Genomic DNA, 15,185 nt, shown 5'->3' on the forward strand with positions numbered 1-15,185 from the left:
ATGATGCTGGGAAATATATTTTTTTAAATAAAGCTTTGTAGACTTAATGTGTGTTACAGAGAGGCCCATTCTCCCCTATAGGCCTATAGTAACATATAAACATTATAGCCTAATGAATAGGCTAATAAATAACACAGTCAGTTAATTATTTAGTCAAAGTAATTATAAGAGGGGTTAGTATTAGTCAAATAGCTGGAATGATGTCTGTTACTATAGGTATGTTTACAGTGTAAACTCTGCCAGTAAAACTACAGTACCCATGATGCACCGCGACCCCATTGGAATTGAGGAAAGACGCATCCAGGACATCGACTCATAACTCGCCACTCTCCTACACAATTACTAGTTCACGCCAATTTTTGCTTGTCGACGGATTAGCTTGGCACACAATTCAAGCCTAGCCTTTCTTTTTGTACTTTCAGACATCTGAATTGACTTATTTAACGAAAACCTCCCCTTAGAGAGGATTAGTGTTGAATCGAAGTGGATTTTCACGGCTAGCCTTCAGCTACGAAAAACAACAAACCCGGAGCGCGATTTTTTATTTTTCTGACAAGCAAAACTCTGCGTATAAACAACCAACAACCTTTTTTACTTTCATGGACGACGAAAAAACACTTATAATGCTTTATAGATAAAAAACACTTTTTATTTGATCGAAAATAGTCTCTTTTTTGAGACATTGTCATTTCCTCGCTAAGCTAGCAACTCCAGACAAAGAGAGAAAAGCAGCTTTCATCGCCTCATCACATCTTGTCAACTTTTCGCCTTTTTTGAAGAACAAACCCCACTTTTTGAGTCTAGTTGGGTCGAAATAAAGCAGAAATGGCCCAGCAGAGCAGTGCTCAGGTCGCCAGCTCACAGAAAGCTTTAATGCTGGAGATGAAGTCTCTACAGGAAGAACCAGTGGAGGGTTTCAAGATCACTTTAGTGGATGAAGCTGATCTCTACAACTGGGAAGTGGCGATTTTTGGACCCCCAAACACTCACTATGAAGGGGGCTATTTCAAGGTAAGGACTGAGGATGATTTGTAAGGGGTAAATACGTGTTATTTTTAGGAACAGATGGCTATGGTCTATATTTAGAACTGGAACCAGCTCTAGATAGCTGCATATCTTTGTTTTCTTAAGACGTATTTGGATATAATTAAGGTTTTTGATTGATTTAAGGCCGGAATATGATCTGAAGTCTTGTTTTCCATCAGATGTCGGTTTGATGAGATTTTGGGGTCTTTGTTGAGGATAATAGAGATCATTTGTTTGGTTTCTTTGTTCCTCATTGTGATTCTGATGGATGGAGGGTGAGATGATTCACATGACTTTGTAAGAAGACTATTATTAATATTACAATTAAATGTGATCATATTTAATCTCATCATGGTATTAATATACTTTAAGATTACCGTATGCTAATTACTCATGAGTGATTATATTTTTACTCATTATTGACTAATAATAATTCATCACTTAGTGTTTGTGATAATTCTTCTGAATGCAGGCATCTGTCCAAACTGATTTCACTTTTGAAAATATCTTACTGGTAACCTTCCGTTAACTTATTAAGGGCCATTTATTTGGTATTAGTTGTTGACATCATGTTTGACCTGTTATGATAATTATAAAAATAAATAGAATAATGACAACAAAGGATGATTGGAGGTCTCTCCCCATTCCACCAGAGCCGATAAACCTGTAGGTCAATGACTTCACTTGTTTACAGCGAGTGCACTCACACACACATACAGAGTTTGGCAGATACACTGTTCACTGGTGTGTCAGGATGTGAGCTCCTGTTGAAACCTGATTAATGTCAGAACTGAACTCTCGAGCCTGGCAAAGCCCGAAGGCATGGTACTCGTACTCGTAACTGCTCCCTGCTTGAGGATAAATCAGTGGAGAGTGTATTTGCATGTCAGAGACTAGCTTCTTTGTTTGAAAGGGGAAATTATTTGCACACTTTGTCTGTTCACAGGAACAACAATGTTAAAGCTCTCTTGAGTATTCTGCTGGGACATTTTCAAGATCTCGTTGTCAGCCAAGAACCTGAAACCAGTCGTGCCTAACTTATCAGTAATAGTTGCGTGTTTCCTTTGAAAGGTCAATTCACCTAGATATGAATATTATGTCATTTATTTACCCTCATGTGTTTGTAACCTTTATGACTGACGTTCTTCCTTGGAAGACAAAAGGAGAAGTACTGATGGATGCTGTTGAATCACCACAACCACAGTATAACAAAAAAACTTGATCAATATGATTTTTTTTCTTAAAGAAATTAATGCAGATATTTAACAGGGATGCAATTAATTGGTCAAAAGTGACAGTAATGACATTTAGGCTACGTTAAAAGTTTACCATTTGAAATAAATTCTATTATTTTGAACTTTGTATTCATTAAGGAATCCTTTTAAAAATGAATGATGGTTTTGACATTGATAAGTGAGTATCAAATCAGAATAATTTCTGAAGGATTATTTGACACTTTCAAGTTGGAGTAATGATGATGAAAATATAGCTTTCCTTCACAGGAATTAATTACATTTTAAAATATATGAAAGTATAAAACAGTTATTTTAAATTGTAATAATATTTCACTGTGTTTTTGATCAAACCATAAAACATAAAAAATGTGTTATCAAACCCAAACTTTTTTGTATGTGCTGTATGTCAGGTCTTCAGAAATCACACAATGGCATTTTGAGAGGAATGAAACAAAACTGAAGTTGTTTTTGACACAATATTTTCCTCTGCTGTAGTTCTCGAATCTCATTGTCTCTAAAGAATATAATAATTCCATTTGACATCACTGATCTCAAACCTGGCGTCACAAGTTTTTTTTTATGTAATGTATTTGAATATACGCAAATGGCATTCGTGTGAAACAAGCAATTTCAGTGAATAAAGAGTTTTTGATTTGTTCCTTACACAAAAGCTGTTATACGGCTTTGGTGACTGTAGAGCCATATGGACTGTTTTTATGGTGGGGGCTCAACAGCATCGCTCCCTATTTACTTTTTATTATATGGGTCAGAACAGTGTTAACATTCAGGTTTTGGAAGAACATTAGCCTGAGTAACTAATCCTGGTTAATATAGTAATTTAAATGAGTATAGTCGAATGCACGTGTCAGTGTGTCCACTTCCAAGTAGCTGCCTAAAATATTTCAAGGGCAGTTTTGCCACGAGACTTGAAAATAATTAGGTCTGTATTGAATTGAGATGGAGGGCATATCTCTTGCGTAACGGCTGTTTAACCTAGTTGATTTTGTGCCAAAAAATGATTCGTCCCACTTCCTGGTTCTCCTGCTCGAAGTCCATTTGTGTGTTTTCTCTCAGATTTTCCCTCCTGTCCATCTGCACTGTTCCCCTGCAATGTGATGCGTCTCCAATCCTATTAAGAGCAGCTGTCCTGCGCTCACCCCGAGAACGAATCCTCCAAAGCTGCTGTATATAAGAAATCTCTCTGCGCCGTACCAGCCGACGCCACTGTGTTGTTGATTGTTTTGAGCTTAGCGTATGGATAGATTTTCAAGCAGCACCAGAATGTTTTTTTGGGGGGGTGGAAGAATCTGCAGAATGTTTTTTTAAGAAGGTGAAATGTGTTAAATGTTGCTGAGAGTAATACAGTCTTAGGACATTTTCACACTTCCAGTACAGTTTGCTTTAGGAAATTGGGGGCTCTTTGGGAAATGTTGTTTAATATGTAATAGAAATATAAAAATAAAAAAAATTACAGAATAAAACACTTCTGCTTTTTAAAGACTGGTGAGAAATGCAAAATCAATTTCTAAAGTTTTATACCCATGAAACAGTACTATAGGCCTAATGGTGCTTAGAAAAAAATACAAAATTTATAAGAAACTAAATATTTTTCAGACAAGTTTTTACATTTTGTTATTTTTTCGCAGTATCTCAGAAAGTTTGGAAAAAAAAACATTTTGACTTTATGCATTTTTCATTGTTGCTTTTCTCTAAATAAATTGCCTTTGGAAAGCAGCTTGCATTTTTCACATCTCTTGTGATGCATCTGTTGCAGACAAACAAATGTGAAAAGAGACCAGCGGGTGAGGGGGTTGAAATCGAACTTTAGTTCAGACCAAACAAAGAAAAAAAGTGTGAAAACAGCCTGATTGGCAGCTGAAAGCATAATCAATTTAGGCGTAATACTTAATAAGCAAACATGCATGGGTTGAAGCGTGTTTTGATGGTCCTGACCACAGTTTTCATCTTGTTTTTCAGGCTCGCATCAAGTTTCCGATCGATTACCCCTATTCCCCACCCACGTTCAGATTCCTCACCAAGATGTGGCACCCCAACATCTATGAGGTAAGAGGATTGCTTCAGCTCTCACGCTGTGTACTGTAGCATATGGCTTGGCTGTTGTTCTGGTCTTCCTCATTTCCTTCTCAGTTAAGCCCTGTGTTAATGCACCTGGCAAACATAAACCCTTGTATGTTGGTTAGTGCCACTGTACAGATATGAAAAGCAACACATTATGAACTCTTGATATGACTGAATATAAATAGCTGCACTGTGTCAAATGGGAAAGTGAGCCAAGCAGATTATTTGAACTCCTAAAAATGAGGAACAAACAACTGTAAGTCTCACCACCAGTCGCAAACAGGTGTGGTTCACCTGCAGTTAAGACCTGGTTGTGACCTAAAAAAACACATTAGATCATGTTGTGCAGGTCTGAAATTAGAAGCAATGGCAAAAGCCACTGCACAGATCTGTCATTATTTGCTTACCCTTCTACGTTTTTTCCATTCAGTGAACACATACGGACTTCTGGGTGGACTGTCTGTTGTCCAAAAAGGATTAAAACCATCATAAAATAGTTTTTATAAATCATGCGCTATATTCTGATGTGTGTGTGGAGACAAGACTGAAATTTAAGTAATTTAAAAATACTAGTATTACTCATTTTACGTATATTCTTATTTGAGGTTCACTGGGTTAATAACATTATATTTATAATTTTAATTAATATTGTGATCAGTAGCATTGTATTTGGTATTATATTTTTATATTTGGTGCAGATGTTTGTTTGTAAAAATTACAATTGGCCTTCCTCTCTTAAGTTTCAATATTTTTTGAAAATTCATATCATGGGTAATGTGTGTGGTGTGCTGGAGTGTAGTCAGCTTTGTTGATATATTATGTGCATTATTTTTATTTATTTCTATTTAATAAATGCATTTGTAATATATTTGATAAATGCAAGTAAATGTTGTTCATTAAACTTTATATTTATCAAAAAAAGAAAATCCTGTAAAATAGTGTATCGCTATTTCCACACAAAACATGAAGCAACAAAAAAAATTCTACATTGATAATAATCAGAAATGTTTCTTAAGTCAAATACATTGTAATGATTTTTAAAAGATCATGTGACACTTAAAACTGGAGTAATGATGGAAAAATATCTGCTTTGCATCATAGGAATAACATTACATTTTATATTAAAATTGATAACTTTTTTTTAATATTTGTAATATTTCACAATATTGCTGTTTTTTTATTTTATTTTTTATTTTGATCAAATAAATACAGCCTTGATGAGCAGAAGATATTTATTTCAAAATCATTAATGTAACGTTTCCAAACTTTTGACAGGTGCTTTAATAATAACAATTCTATATACTTTACTATAATATATTATACTACTTTATTATAATATATTATTTTATATTGTTATGATGATTATTATTAAATGCTGCTTTTTATTTTTTACAGGACAACAGTATGTATTATTACAATATAAGACATATCTTTTAATGTGCTGAAATATATATTTTTAATAAGTGCTGGGGGTGTGACTTGGGGGCGTGGTGAGATTTTCCTTCTTTTTTGTCTCTAGCTGTTGACATGCCTGCAGCATGTGTTCCTGTATAAATGTGGTGTAACTGTATGTTGTTTATGGTTGCCATGCAGTGTAACATCTTGCCACATTAATGTTGAATTGAACTGATGTGCGTTCACAGATGTGCTTATTTTTTTAAGTCTTTAAACATAGCTCATTATTGTACAAAGCTTTTATGTTATGACATATAAATATACTACTAAAGGATTTATTACTGTTTTGAATTAGCCTTTATTTTTATATTTACAGTTTTCTTTATATATAAATATTTAACTTTTTAAAATGTATTTTAATATAAGTTTTAGTGATTTTAGTATTTCAGTTATTTTATTTCATGATTTAATGATTGCCAAGGCAGTTTTAATTTTGTTTTTCATCTATTTATATTATTGATACCCGATGTATCAGTTTATTATGAATAATCTTGTTTTTTGGTTTGAGTTCAAGTTACAGATAAACAAAAAAGGCTCTAATTAAGTAAGATGAAGTATGCTTTAATTACAAAGCATTTAATTGGTGCTATTAGTATTGGATTATTATTAAAAAGATTAATATATATTTATATGAAAAATTGGGGTTGAATTTACAGGAAGTACAACTATATTGAGATCTGATTTAAGTTTGTAGTCATACCACCTACTACCAATGCACCAGTATGTTTCCCCAAATATATATGCATTGCATGCATGATGCACAAGCCCATTTCAGAGTTTTTCATCATCCTGCAGAGACTGTCCTTCATTTTTGATGGGCTGTTTTTTCCTTATCTCTCTTTCGCTCGTCTCGCTCTGACTCCAGTACTCACAGCAGTGGTGTGGAGGCGAGGGGTTCACTCAGATGCTTGTTTTGCCTCATGAAAGCATTACGATCCTGTGATTGATTGAATCTCTTTGTGCTTTCACAGAACGGGGATGTGTGTATCTCCATCTTGCATCCTCCAGTAGATGATCCACAGAGTGGAGAGCTGCCCTCAGAGAGGTGGAACCCCACACAAAACGTCAGGTAAGAAATAACCTCTAACAGCCAGACCTTTTTGATTAACAGCATATAGTCTAGTCCACTTTGCAGCTTGTTCTGACCACTTTCCACAGAGAAATGGTGGTTTTCAAATGAATTTTCCCTCAGGGAGAGACAGGCAATAGCTCTTTAGCAGTTTTCCCGATAACAGAATTATAGGAAGAGTGACCTGGTTTTGTGTTCATGAGTTTCCTGTTGCTTGCCTTTATGGAAAGCATCTCAGTGGAGATCTGGGTATTTGTGTGTTCCCTCCCCTGAGTCTGATCTGTGTTCTAGTTAGTCTGGTATTATGTTTCACTGGGCTTTGTGCTTCGTTGGAAGCTAGTGTCTTCCAGGAAGCTCATGTTACTCATTTGTGTTGTTGAAGAGCACCTAGAGAGAGATGGGCTTATTTTGACCCCAGACTGAATGTTGCCTGTTTACACTAGGGATGTGCAACAATGATCGAGTACTCGACAGCGATGATCAGTGAAAAACAATTCTGATTGGTTATAGCAGCACATTGGGCGGCACCGTGAGCTCTGATTGTTTAGCTTGCAACAGCATGCGGTTCAAAGTATAGACGTGAGAAGAGAGAAAAGCTTGGGTTTGAAGTCACGTAGTGATGTCTGGGTTAGCTACATAAATATCTGAGTAATCTAATATAGGATGCGTTGGGATATTAACTAGGGATGGACATTTCATGCAAAAGAAATATTCGAAAATCGCTGGGAATTATTAGATTTATTATTCGAAAATAGCACCCCTTCCCTGTATACACGTCACGTTATTAGGCTAGTATTACTCACCCATAAACAGAGAGAGAGACCATTCACACTATTAATTTATATGATAACAAATTGTTTGGCATTTAATGATAGGCTATCTTAACTCAAGCCATTTAATGATTGTAACATGCTGAAACATATTAATACAATAAACGTAACAGAATGACAGCACTTATTAACATAGCAGTCCGTCCATTAGCATAAATCAACTGCTCAAGGTATTAAACTGCTCAAATATATTCCAATACTTTCTGTCACAATTATATCGTTGGGTAATTATACTGTATATTAACTGCGGGCATCAGTGAGCCGTTATTAATATGAGGGGCATTGAAAGCGTTTTTGAATGTGCATGTGCGCGACCGTTTTACTTTCACTTTGGAGATTCACGATCACGTTTATACTATGGAGTGGCAGTACTTACCACACATTTTACAAGATTAGATGTTTGTCAGTGGTGCTCAGCATCTGCAAATCATTCGCCATCGTCCTATTCTGTTGCTGGTAAGTGAAACTGCATGTACTGTAATGTAACAGGCTATCGCTAGCATGCGGCTAACCATATGTCCCTTTAGTGGCTCCGTTATTTGTTTTCAGTGCCTTTCCCAGTACGGATTCAGCACACCTCTAACCCAGTCGGGGATATTTGTGGTCCGCACAGAACTCTTATTTGACATCGTTCTTAGTTGCAAGTCTACAGGGTTCACGTGAGAGAGTGTGTTCTTCTGTTATCTTTGACAGCTTTTAGGTGCGTTATTGGCAATGCTTCCCTCTGCTTATGCGTCACCACCGCATCAGCACCAAAAACATGGGGAATATTTTGACAAATATAATCGCACAACCTATTCGATATTCTATGGAAAAAAATCGACTAATCGAATATTCAAAAATCGTGACCCATCCCTAATATTGACATTTACATGCAGCTGAATGCGCTGCATATTACCAGTGTAGTTTCATGCTCAAATGCAATGCCCTATATTGACGGAGTTATTTTAGACGGTCATATTTCTTTTAGATGTTTCTTTTTCAAAAATACTGATCCTATAATAATGCAGAAATAATTTCTTTCTGAGGGGAAAAATGCAGTGACTAATATAGTTAATTTATAGTTAGTTTCAAAGCTTCAATGTACTGTTAAAAAAACCTTCATTGTTTTTTTATTTAATTCTAATAATTACAAATATTTTGCTTATCATATCTTCACAAGAGAGACTTGGTGGTGTTTCCAAACAAAAGGAAATATATATCAACATCGGTATCGGCCAAAATGAGTTGAAAAATATTGGATATCGGCAAACATCCAATATCGTGCATCCTTAATGCAAACTAATACATCTGCCAGTTGTTCTTTGTTCTTCAAAGAACTTGATTTGTTGCTGAAACAACCACAACGCATTATAGAAATAGGTTGCACTTTTTATATAATTTTCACATGTTTAATTTTCATGTTTTTATATTGGTATCTGTAAGTAAATATGATATTAAATGTTTGTTTGGTGTTTAAAATGTTCATTATGTCTTATGATTTTAACAAGTTCATATTTTGCAGTAAACAATTTGTATGTACTTTGTAACAATAGCTGTTTTGTCCAAATCATGTTTTTTTGATCACATTTTTAATATTTTTATATTTATCAAACTTATAAAAATAAGCATTTGTCAAAATGTATAAAAATATCAGGATATAACTTTTTATATGTAGAACCAGCTATTTTATTTTTTGACCTATTTACAACTAGAATAGTTAAATCACATGAATATATGAATGAATTGTACATCATATCACAAGTAAAGAATTATTATAGAAATATAATAATAATGATTATTATTGTTTTTGTTAATGTAATAGATGTTTTTTTTATTCATCTAAATTGTTTAAAATTATTCATTTGGATTGCTTAATTTTGGATTACATTACTTTCTACACTTTGCTCACTTGACAATCAATGACTATAGGGATGATTATGCAATGAGTGCTTCAAAATAAGTGAACGCTGTTGTTTTCTTGCCAAATTGGCCACTGAATATAGTGTACACCCCTACTGCAAATGTGAGTGTGCCGGTGTAGCTCTAAGCAATATATGAAGACTGATCCTCTTGTGTAAAATCTCCTGAAATCTTTACGAAAATGCATCACAAAACAGCTTTGCGGCTGATGAGCTTTAAGGTAATGGCATTATAACATGGAGTATCTGTTTGTGTTTCAGAACTATACTGTTGAGTGTCATCTCTCTACTGAACGAACCCAACACGTTTTCTCCAGCCAACGTGGACGCCTCCGTCATGTACCGCAAATGGAGAGACAGTAAAGGAAAAGACCGGGAATATGCAGAAATCATTAGGTAACACAAATGATTGTGCAGAACTACAGAATGTGACTCTTTTAAGAGTTCAGCTGTGCTAAATGTTTATTTGTTTAATGCTGGTTACATTTTAATGGCTCTATCAGAAGGCCTGGTGAGAAGCAGCTCTTTAGCTAATGGAAAGCCACTCTATAAAGATTTTGATTTATTTTCTGGATCATCGGTGCCCTCCTGTGGTTGCATGAGTTACTGAAACACGAGTGACTGTTTATCTCCTCTTGGCAATCTATCTATTGCATGTTGCAATTCATGTTTGCAACCATATGAGTTGGAAAATTTGACTTGCATCAGATTTCATCATATCCCTCCTTCAGGACATCAGTTGTTTATTCCTGAGCCTTGGCTTGTTAAGACTTCAGGGCCTAACAGTGCCTAAGACAGATGAGTCTTATGGAAGCTATATGGTTAATATTTCAGCTGTATAAAGCTGCATTTTGAGCAAAGTTAATGTCTTCAGTGCATGCTGTTGATTACCACAAACTGTAATATCAGTAAAAGCGAATGGAAAACATATTTACATTAATGTACTTACAATTCAGTTCTAGCCTGAAGATTTGAAAGCACAAAAGTGAAGCCAAATATTCCTTTAAATCTATTGCATGTGTTTGTGTGTCTTGCAGAAAACAGGTTCTGGCCACTAAAGCCGAGGCAGAGCGGGATGGAGTGAAAGTTCCTACCACCCTGGCAGAGTATTGCATTCGCACGCGCGCCCCTGCACTGGACGAGGGGTCCGACCTGTTATACGACGATTACTATGATGATGAGGACTTGGATGAGGATGAGGATGAGGATGAGGATGGCGAGGACTGTTGCTATGACGAGGACGACTCCGGAAACGAGGAATCATGACAACATTCCCATCTTCATTCGTGTCTTCATCAGCATCACCCCGAAAGTGGAAACGTTAAGGCATGCGCCCTGCATTTACACTCACTCAGATGGCCATTTTTGTTTCCTTAATGGACTGAAATGAGAGATTACTTTTTCTTTTTTTAGCATTTATGTTGTTTTCCCTCTGTGTCATAATTGTGCTGGCCTTCAGGCTTTTCTTAAATCTGCTGTTTTATTATTTCTTTGCTTTGTGCTTTCAGATAGCTCTGTAAAAATTACTTCACAAAGGGAAAAAAAAAACAAAAAAAAAAACGTGTGACTGAATTAGGGAGTGATTCTTTGAATGAGGCTTTGTGCTGAATAACGCTGATTGTCACTGATCTTTTGAATTTTCTTAGAGATGATCACTTTGATCACCCATGCTCACTTTTTTGGCCTTCAAGCACATCTGAGCAGCCCAGCAAAAAACATGAGTTTGGGGGCAAAAAGAGTTTTTGATTTTTATTCCTCCTTCATTTGAGTAGGAATTACATTAAAGGGATAGTTCACCCAAAAAAATGACAATTCTGTCATCATTTGCTCACCCCCATGTCGTTCCAAACCTGTATGACTGACTTCTTTGAAACACAGTTATTTAGAGAAATGGAAGTCAGTTGTCACCAAAACTGTTTGGTTACCAACTTTCTTCATAACTAAACAAATGAGGTTGAGTAAATGACAGAATGTTCATTTTTGGGTTGAACGATCTCTTTAGGAAACCCTAAGCAAAAAAAAATTAAAGGATAACTTGATATTAAAATAATTTTGCAATGTAAACAATGCAAAAAAAAAAAAATGCTGAGGCCTACATTCTACGATGTGCTTAAAAATCTGCATTATTTAACTTACAGTGTCACTTTAAATTATTGAAATTATGTATTACTTCCAAGATATAGGAGCTTATCAGAAAATCAATATAGTCAGGCTTAATCTGGTAGGTTGGCGAGTGGATGTCGTCCTTTCTGTTAAGCTGAGTTTATTTTAATATTTTAAGCAATGCTGATATTCCTGTGTTGTCCTCATAAGTGAATCTTATTTAATCTATTGTTGTTGTTTTTTTCATTACTGAAGCATTTGTTGTTTTATTTGGGATGTAGGGTGACTTCTGGATTATTGAATGATTTTTTTTTTGCACCGTTTCTTTTGCTTTATGGCTCCATTAATTGACAGCACGCCCTGCATTGTGATGATATGATCGAAACTTTCATTTTCCGCTGCCTGGAGGCTGGGGAGTGCTGGTGTCCGTCTCTGATTTGAATTTGATCTCATACCGACTGACTCTCAGGATCAGCCAATCTGAAAAAAAAAAACCTACCAACAACAAAGTACTTTTTTCACACCTGCAAGCTATCCATCTTTTCCATATTGCTTTGAGGACAATTTACAACCGTATCCTAAGAGGCTGAGATGCACATAAGGAGCTGATTTGTCATTTTATTGACCTGTATGTATTTTTACGGTTTGTTGGCCTATTTAAAACTGAATAAAGATCTTTATTAGAATATTTCTCTTTTTTTTTTTTTTTAAACCTAACTACGCTGGGAAAAAATGGTGCAGAAATTAACAGTTATTTTACACAAATAATTACTAAGTGACAAGTTACACCAGTGACACATATACATGTTTTATTAAAAAATCTTTACGATCAAACTAAAGCAAGCAAATGTAACCAGTCTTATAAAATTGTATTTTGCATAACTGTTCTCAGGGGTTTCAATCAAATAATTAAGATAAGCAAGAAAGAAGAATTTAATTTGGAATGTTTGAGTTAATTTTAAATTCTCACTTTGGTCCCATCACAGACTTTGGTATCTTGGCCAATTCTGAGTGCAGTACAAGACACGGGAGATATTCTAGAAATCTCTAGAGGAGACATTTAGGCCCGGGTTTCACAGACAGGGCTTAGACTAAACCAGGATTAGGCCATTGTACAATTAGGAAATTTAAGTCATTTTTATTAACATGCCTTAGAAAAAATATTGCTGGTATGCATCTCGAGACAAAACAAAGGCACTGATATGTTTTAAGAACAGTCAGTGCAAGTTTCTTTCATTTAAAACTGGGGGATAAGGTTATTTTAAGTCTCCTTTTGCTCACTAATTAATTTCTTTGCTGTCGGAATCAGTTGAGATATTACAGAGATCTCAATATTAGTTTTTTTATATTTCCTGTTGGATGTGTTATGTTTCAGGGTAAGCGGACACGAGAGAGTTTGATTTCAATGCGCAGCTGAATTTGACATTGGTTAGCAGATAAGATGTTCTGCACAGCTGAAGTGTTCAGGGTCTCCAGGCATTCCAAAGTGCAGTTGGCCAGACTCTGTTGCCATGACAACCCTCCGACTGGCATTCAGGGTTTGCCTGGAAACACTGTGCTCAATGCTTATTCAGACAATCTGAGCTCGCAGGCTACACAATGAACACGCAGAGATGAGGGGCGCCAGTGAGATGCAGTTACAGCGCTGATACATTACAGAGCAAAGGTTCACTGTAATCTGCCTGAGAGTGTTTGGAGACACAACTGGTGGTCGTAAACTGCTCTAGCAGTTTCATGTTTCTAATATTGGTACATTATGGCGAATAAGGGACAGTCCTCCAAAAATTAAAATTGTCATTTACTCACCCTCATGTTGTTCCAAAACGGCATGAGTTTTTTTTTGGTTTTTTTTCTGTTGAACACAAAAGCAGATATTTTGAAGAATGCTTGTAACCAAACAGTTGACGTAGCCATTGACTTGCAAAGTGTGGGGGAAAAAAAAAAAAAGTATTTAAGTCAATGGCTACCGTCAAGTCTTTGGTTACCAATATTCTTCAAAATATCTCATTTTGTGTTGAGGTTTGAAAAAAATATCAAAACTATCCTTTAAACTGATCAAACTTTTTTTTTGTGTGACGTAGAGTATGTATACCTATTCACTTTTTCCTATTCACTTACTGAGATTTTGCATTCAAAGTCTTAATAATGCAGTTGGATAAACATGGGGAAGTCGTGGCCTAATGGTTAGAGAGTCGGACTCGTAATCGAAAGGTTGCGGGTTCGAGCCCCCGGCCGGCAGGAATTGTAGGTGGGGGGAGGGAACGTCCAGCGCTCTCTCCACCCTCAATACCACGACTGAGGTGCCCTTGAGCAAGGCACCGAACCCCCAACTGCTCCCCGGGCGCCGTAGCATGGCTGCCCACTGCTCCGGGTGTGTGTGTGTGTGTGTGTGTGTGTGTGTGTGTGTGTGTGTGTGTGTGTGTGTGTGTGTGTGTGTGTGTGTGTGTGTGTGTGTGTGTGTGTGTGTGTGTGTATTTGTTCACTACTCACTGCTGTGTGTGCACTTGGATGGGTTAAAGGCAGAGCACCAATTTCGAGTATGGGTCACCATACTTGACAATACGTCACAACTTACTTATCCTAATTCTGAAGACCAGAGAGAAGATGAATATGTCACTTAAAGCACTAAAAGTGGTTTTAAAATGTTTTAATAGTTAAAAATTCAAGGTCACTTTGAATAACCTTCATATTCATTGCTCCTTTGTGGTGGAACAAACTCATGAACTCCACTGTGATCCTCAAAAAACACTAAACTAATTAGTGCTGTACTACTATGGTGATTGCAGGGATTTTGTATAGTAACATCCTTGTGCTATTTCATTTGTTTGTTGCTTTAGGACTTTCAGGAGAAAAGGACACAGACTGTAAGTGACCCTTATTTTGAAATTCTTAGTCCTGGCTTTGTCCACAACTGCTAACAGCAGGAGTAACTTTCATGAAGTTTGGCAAAATGCCACAGTTCACTCCAAAGAATCCTCTTTTAGTGAGTTCAGTCTGCACCAGTGCTCTCAGCGATGGCTGGCCTGCTTCATCCAGGGATGCTGAAAAATACAAAACAGCCTTTAGTTTAAGAATAAGCTGATTCAGTTTATATTTAGACAGTAAATCATTCATAGCATTGTTACATGCATTATAGGTCTGTATTTTAAAGAGCCGCCCAAATATACTTAAGTATGCTTTTAAAAGGGGTAGGCCTACTTATTGTGGAAATAATATACTTAATGTTTTCAAACACTTAATTGCATGTTATTTTCAAATAAATGTAACATATTATAGTTTAAATTTATATTAAATGCAATTCAGCTTTGCTTTACAGAAATAAATAAAAAATATATTCAAATAGAAAATAGTTGTTTTAAATTGTAATGATATCTCACAGTATTACTGTTTCTAATGTATTTTAGATCAAATAAATGCAGTTTCAGGTAGTATAAATGTAATATTGTAGGCCTTCAAGTTACTTAAATCATTTAACAGCAACAAAACA

General features: G+C 35.9%; 1 protein-coding gene across 1 annotated transcript; it reads left to right on the forward strand.

Moving 5' to 3' along the window:
* Positions 1-280: 280 nt before the first annotated feature.
* On the forward strand, positions 281-12,382 carry LOC306881436 (ubiquitin-conjugating enzyme E2 R2-like). Its single transcript, XM_079435543.1, has 5 exons — positions 281-1,011; positions 4,239-4,325; positions 6,767-6,864; positions 9,857-9,991; positions 10,633-12,382. The coding sequence occupies exons 1-5, from the start codon at positions 826-828 to the stop codon at positions 10,859-10,861; spliced, it is 735 nt and encodes a 244-aa protein (XP_079291669.1). The 5' UTR covers positions 281-825; the 3' UTR covers positions 10,862-12,382.
* Positions 12,383-15,185: the final 2,803 nt, after the last annotated feature.

This window comes from Barbus barbus, assembly GCF_936440315.1.
Source record: "Barbus barbus genome assembly, chromosome: 15".
In the NCBI taxonomy this organism is placed as follows: domain Eukaryota; kingdom Metazoa; phylum Chordata; class Actinopteri; order Cypriniformes; family Cyprinidae; genus Barbus; species Barbus barbus.

Excerpts from the sequence above, each read along its gene's own strand:
- LOC306881436 (XM_079435543.1), top strand. The coding sequence starts at position 826 with ATGGCCCAGCAGAGCAGTGCTCAGGTCGCCAGCTCACAGAAAGCTTTA. Across the intron at positions 4,326-6,766 it reads GGCACCCCAACATCTATGAG|AACGGGGATGTGTGTATCTC; the intron begins GTAAGAGGATTG and ends GTGCTTTCACAG. Across the intron at positions 9,992-10,632 it reads GAATATGCAGAAATCATTAG|AAAACAGGTTCTGGCCACTA; the intron begins GTAACACAAATG and ends TGTGTCTTGCAG.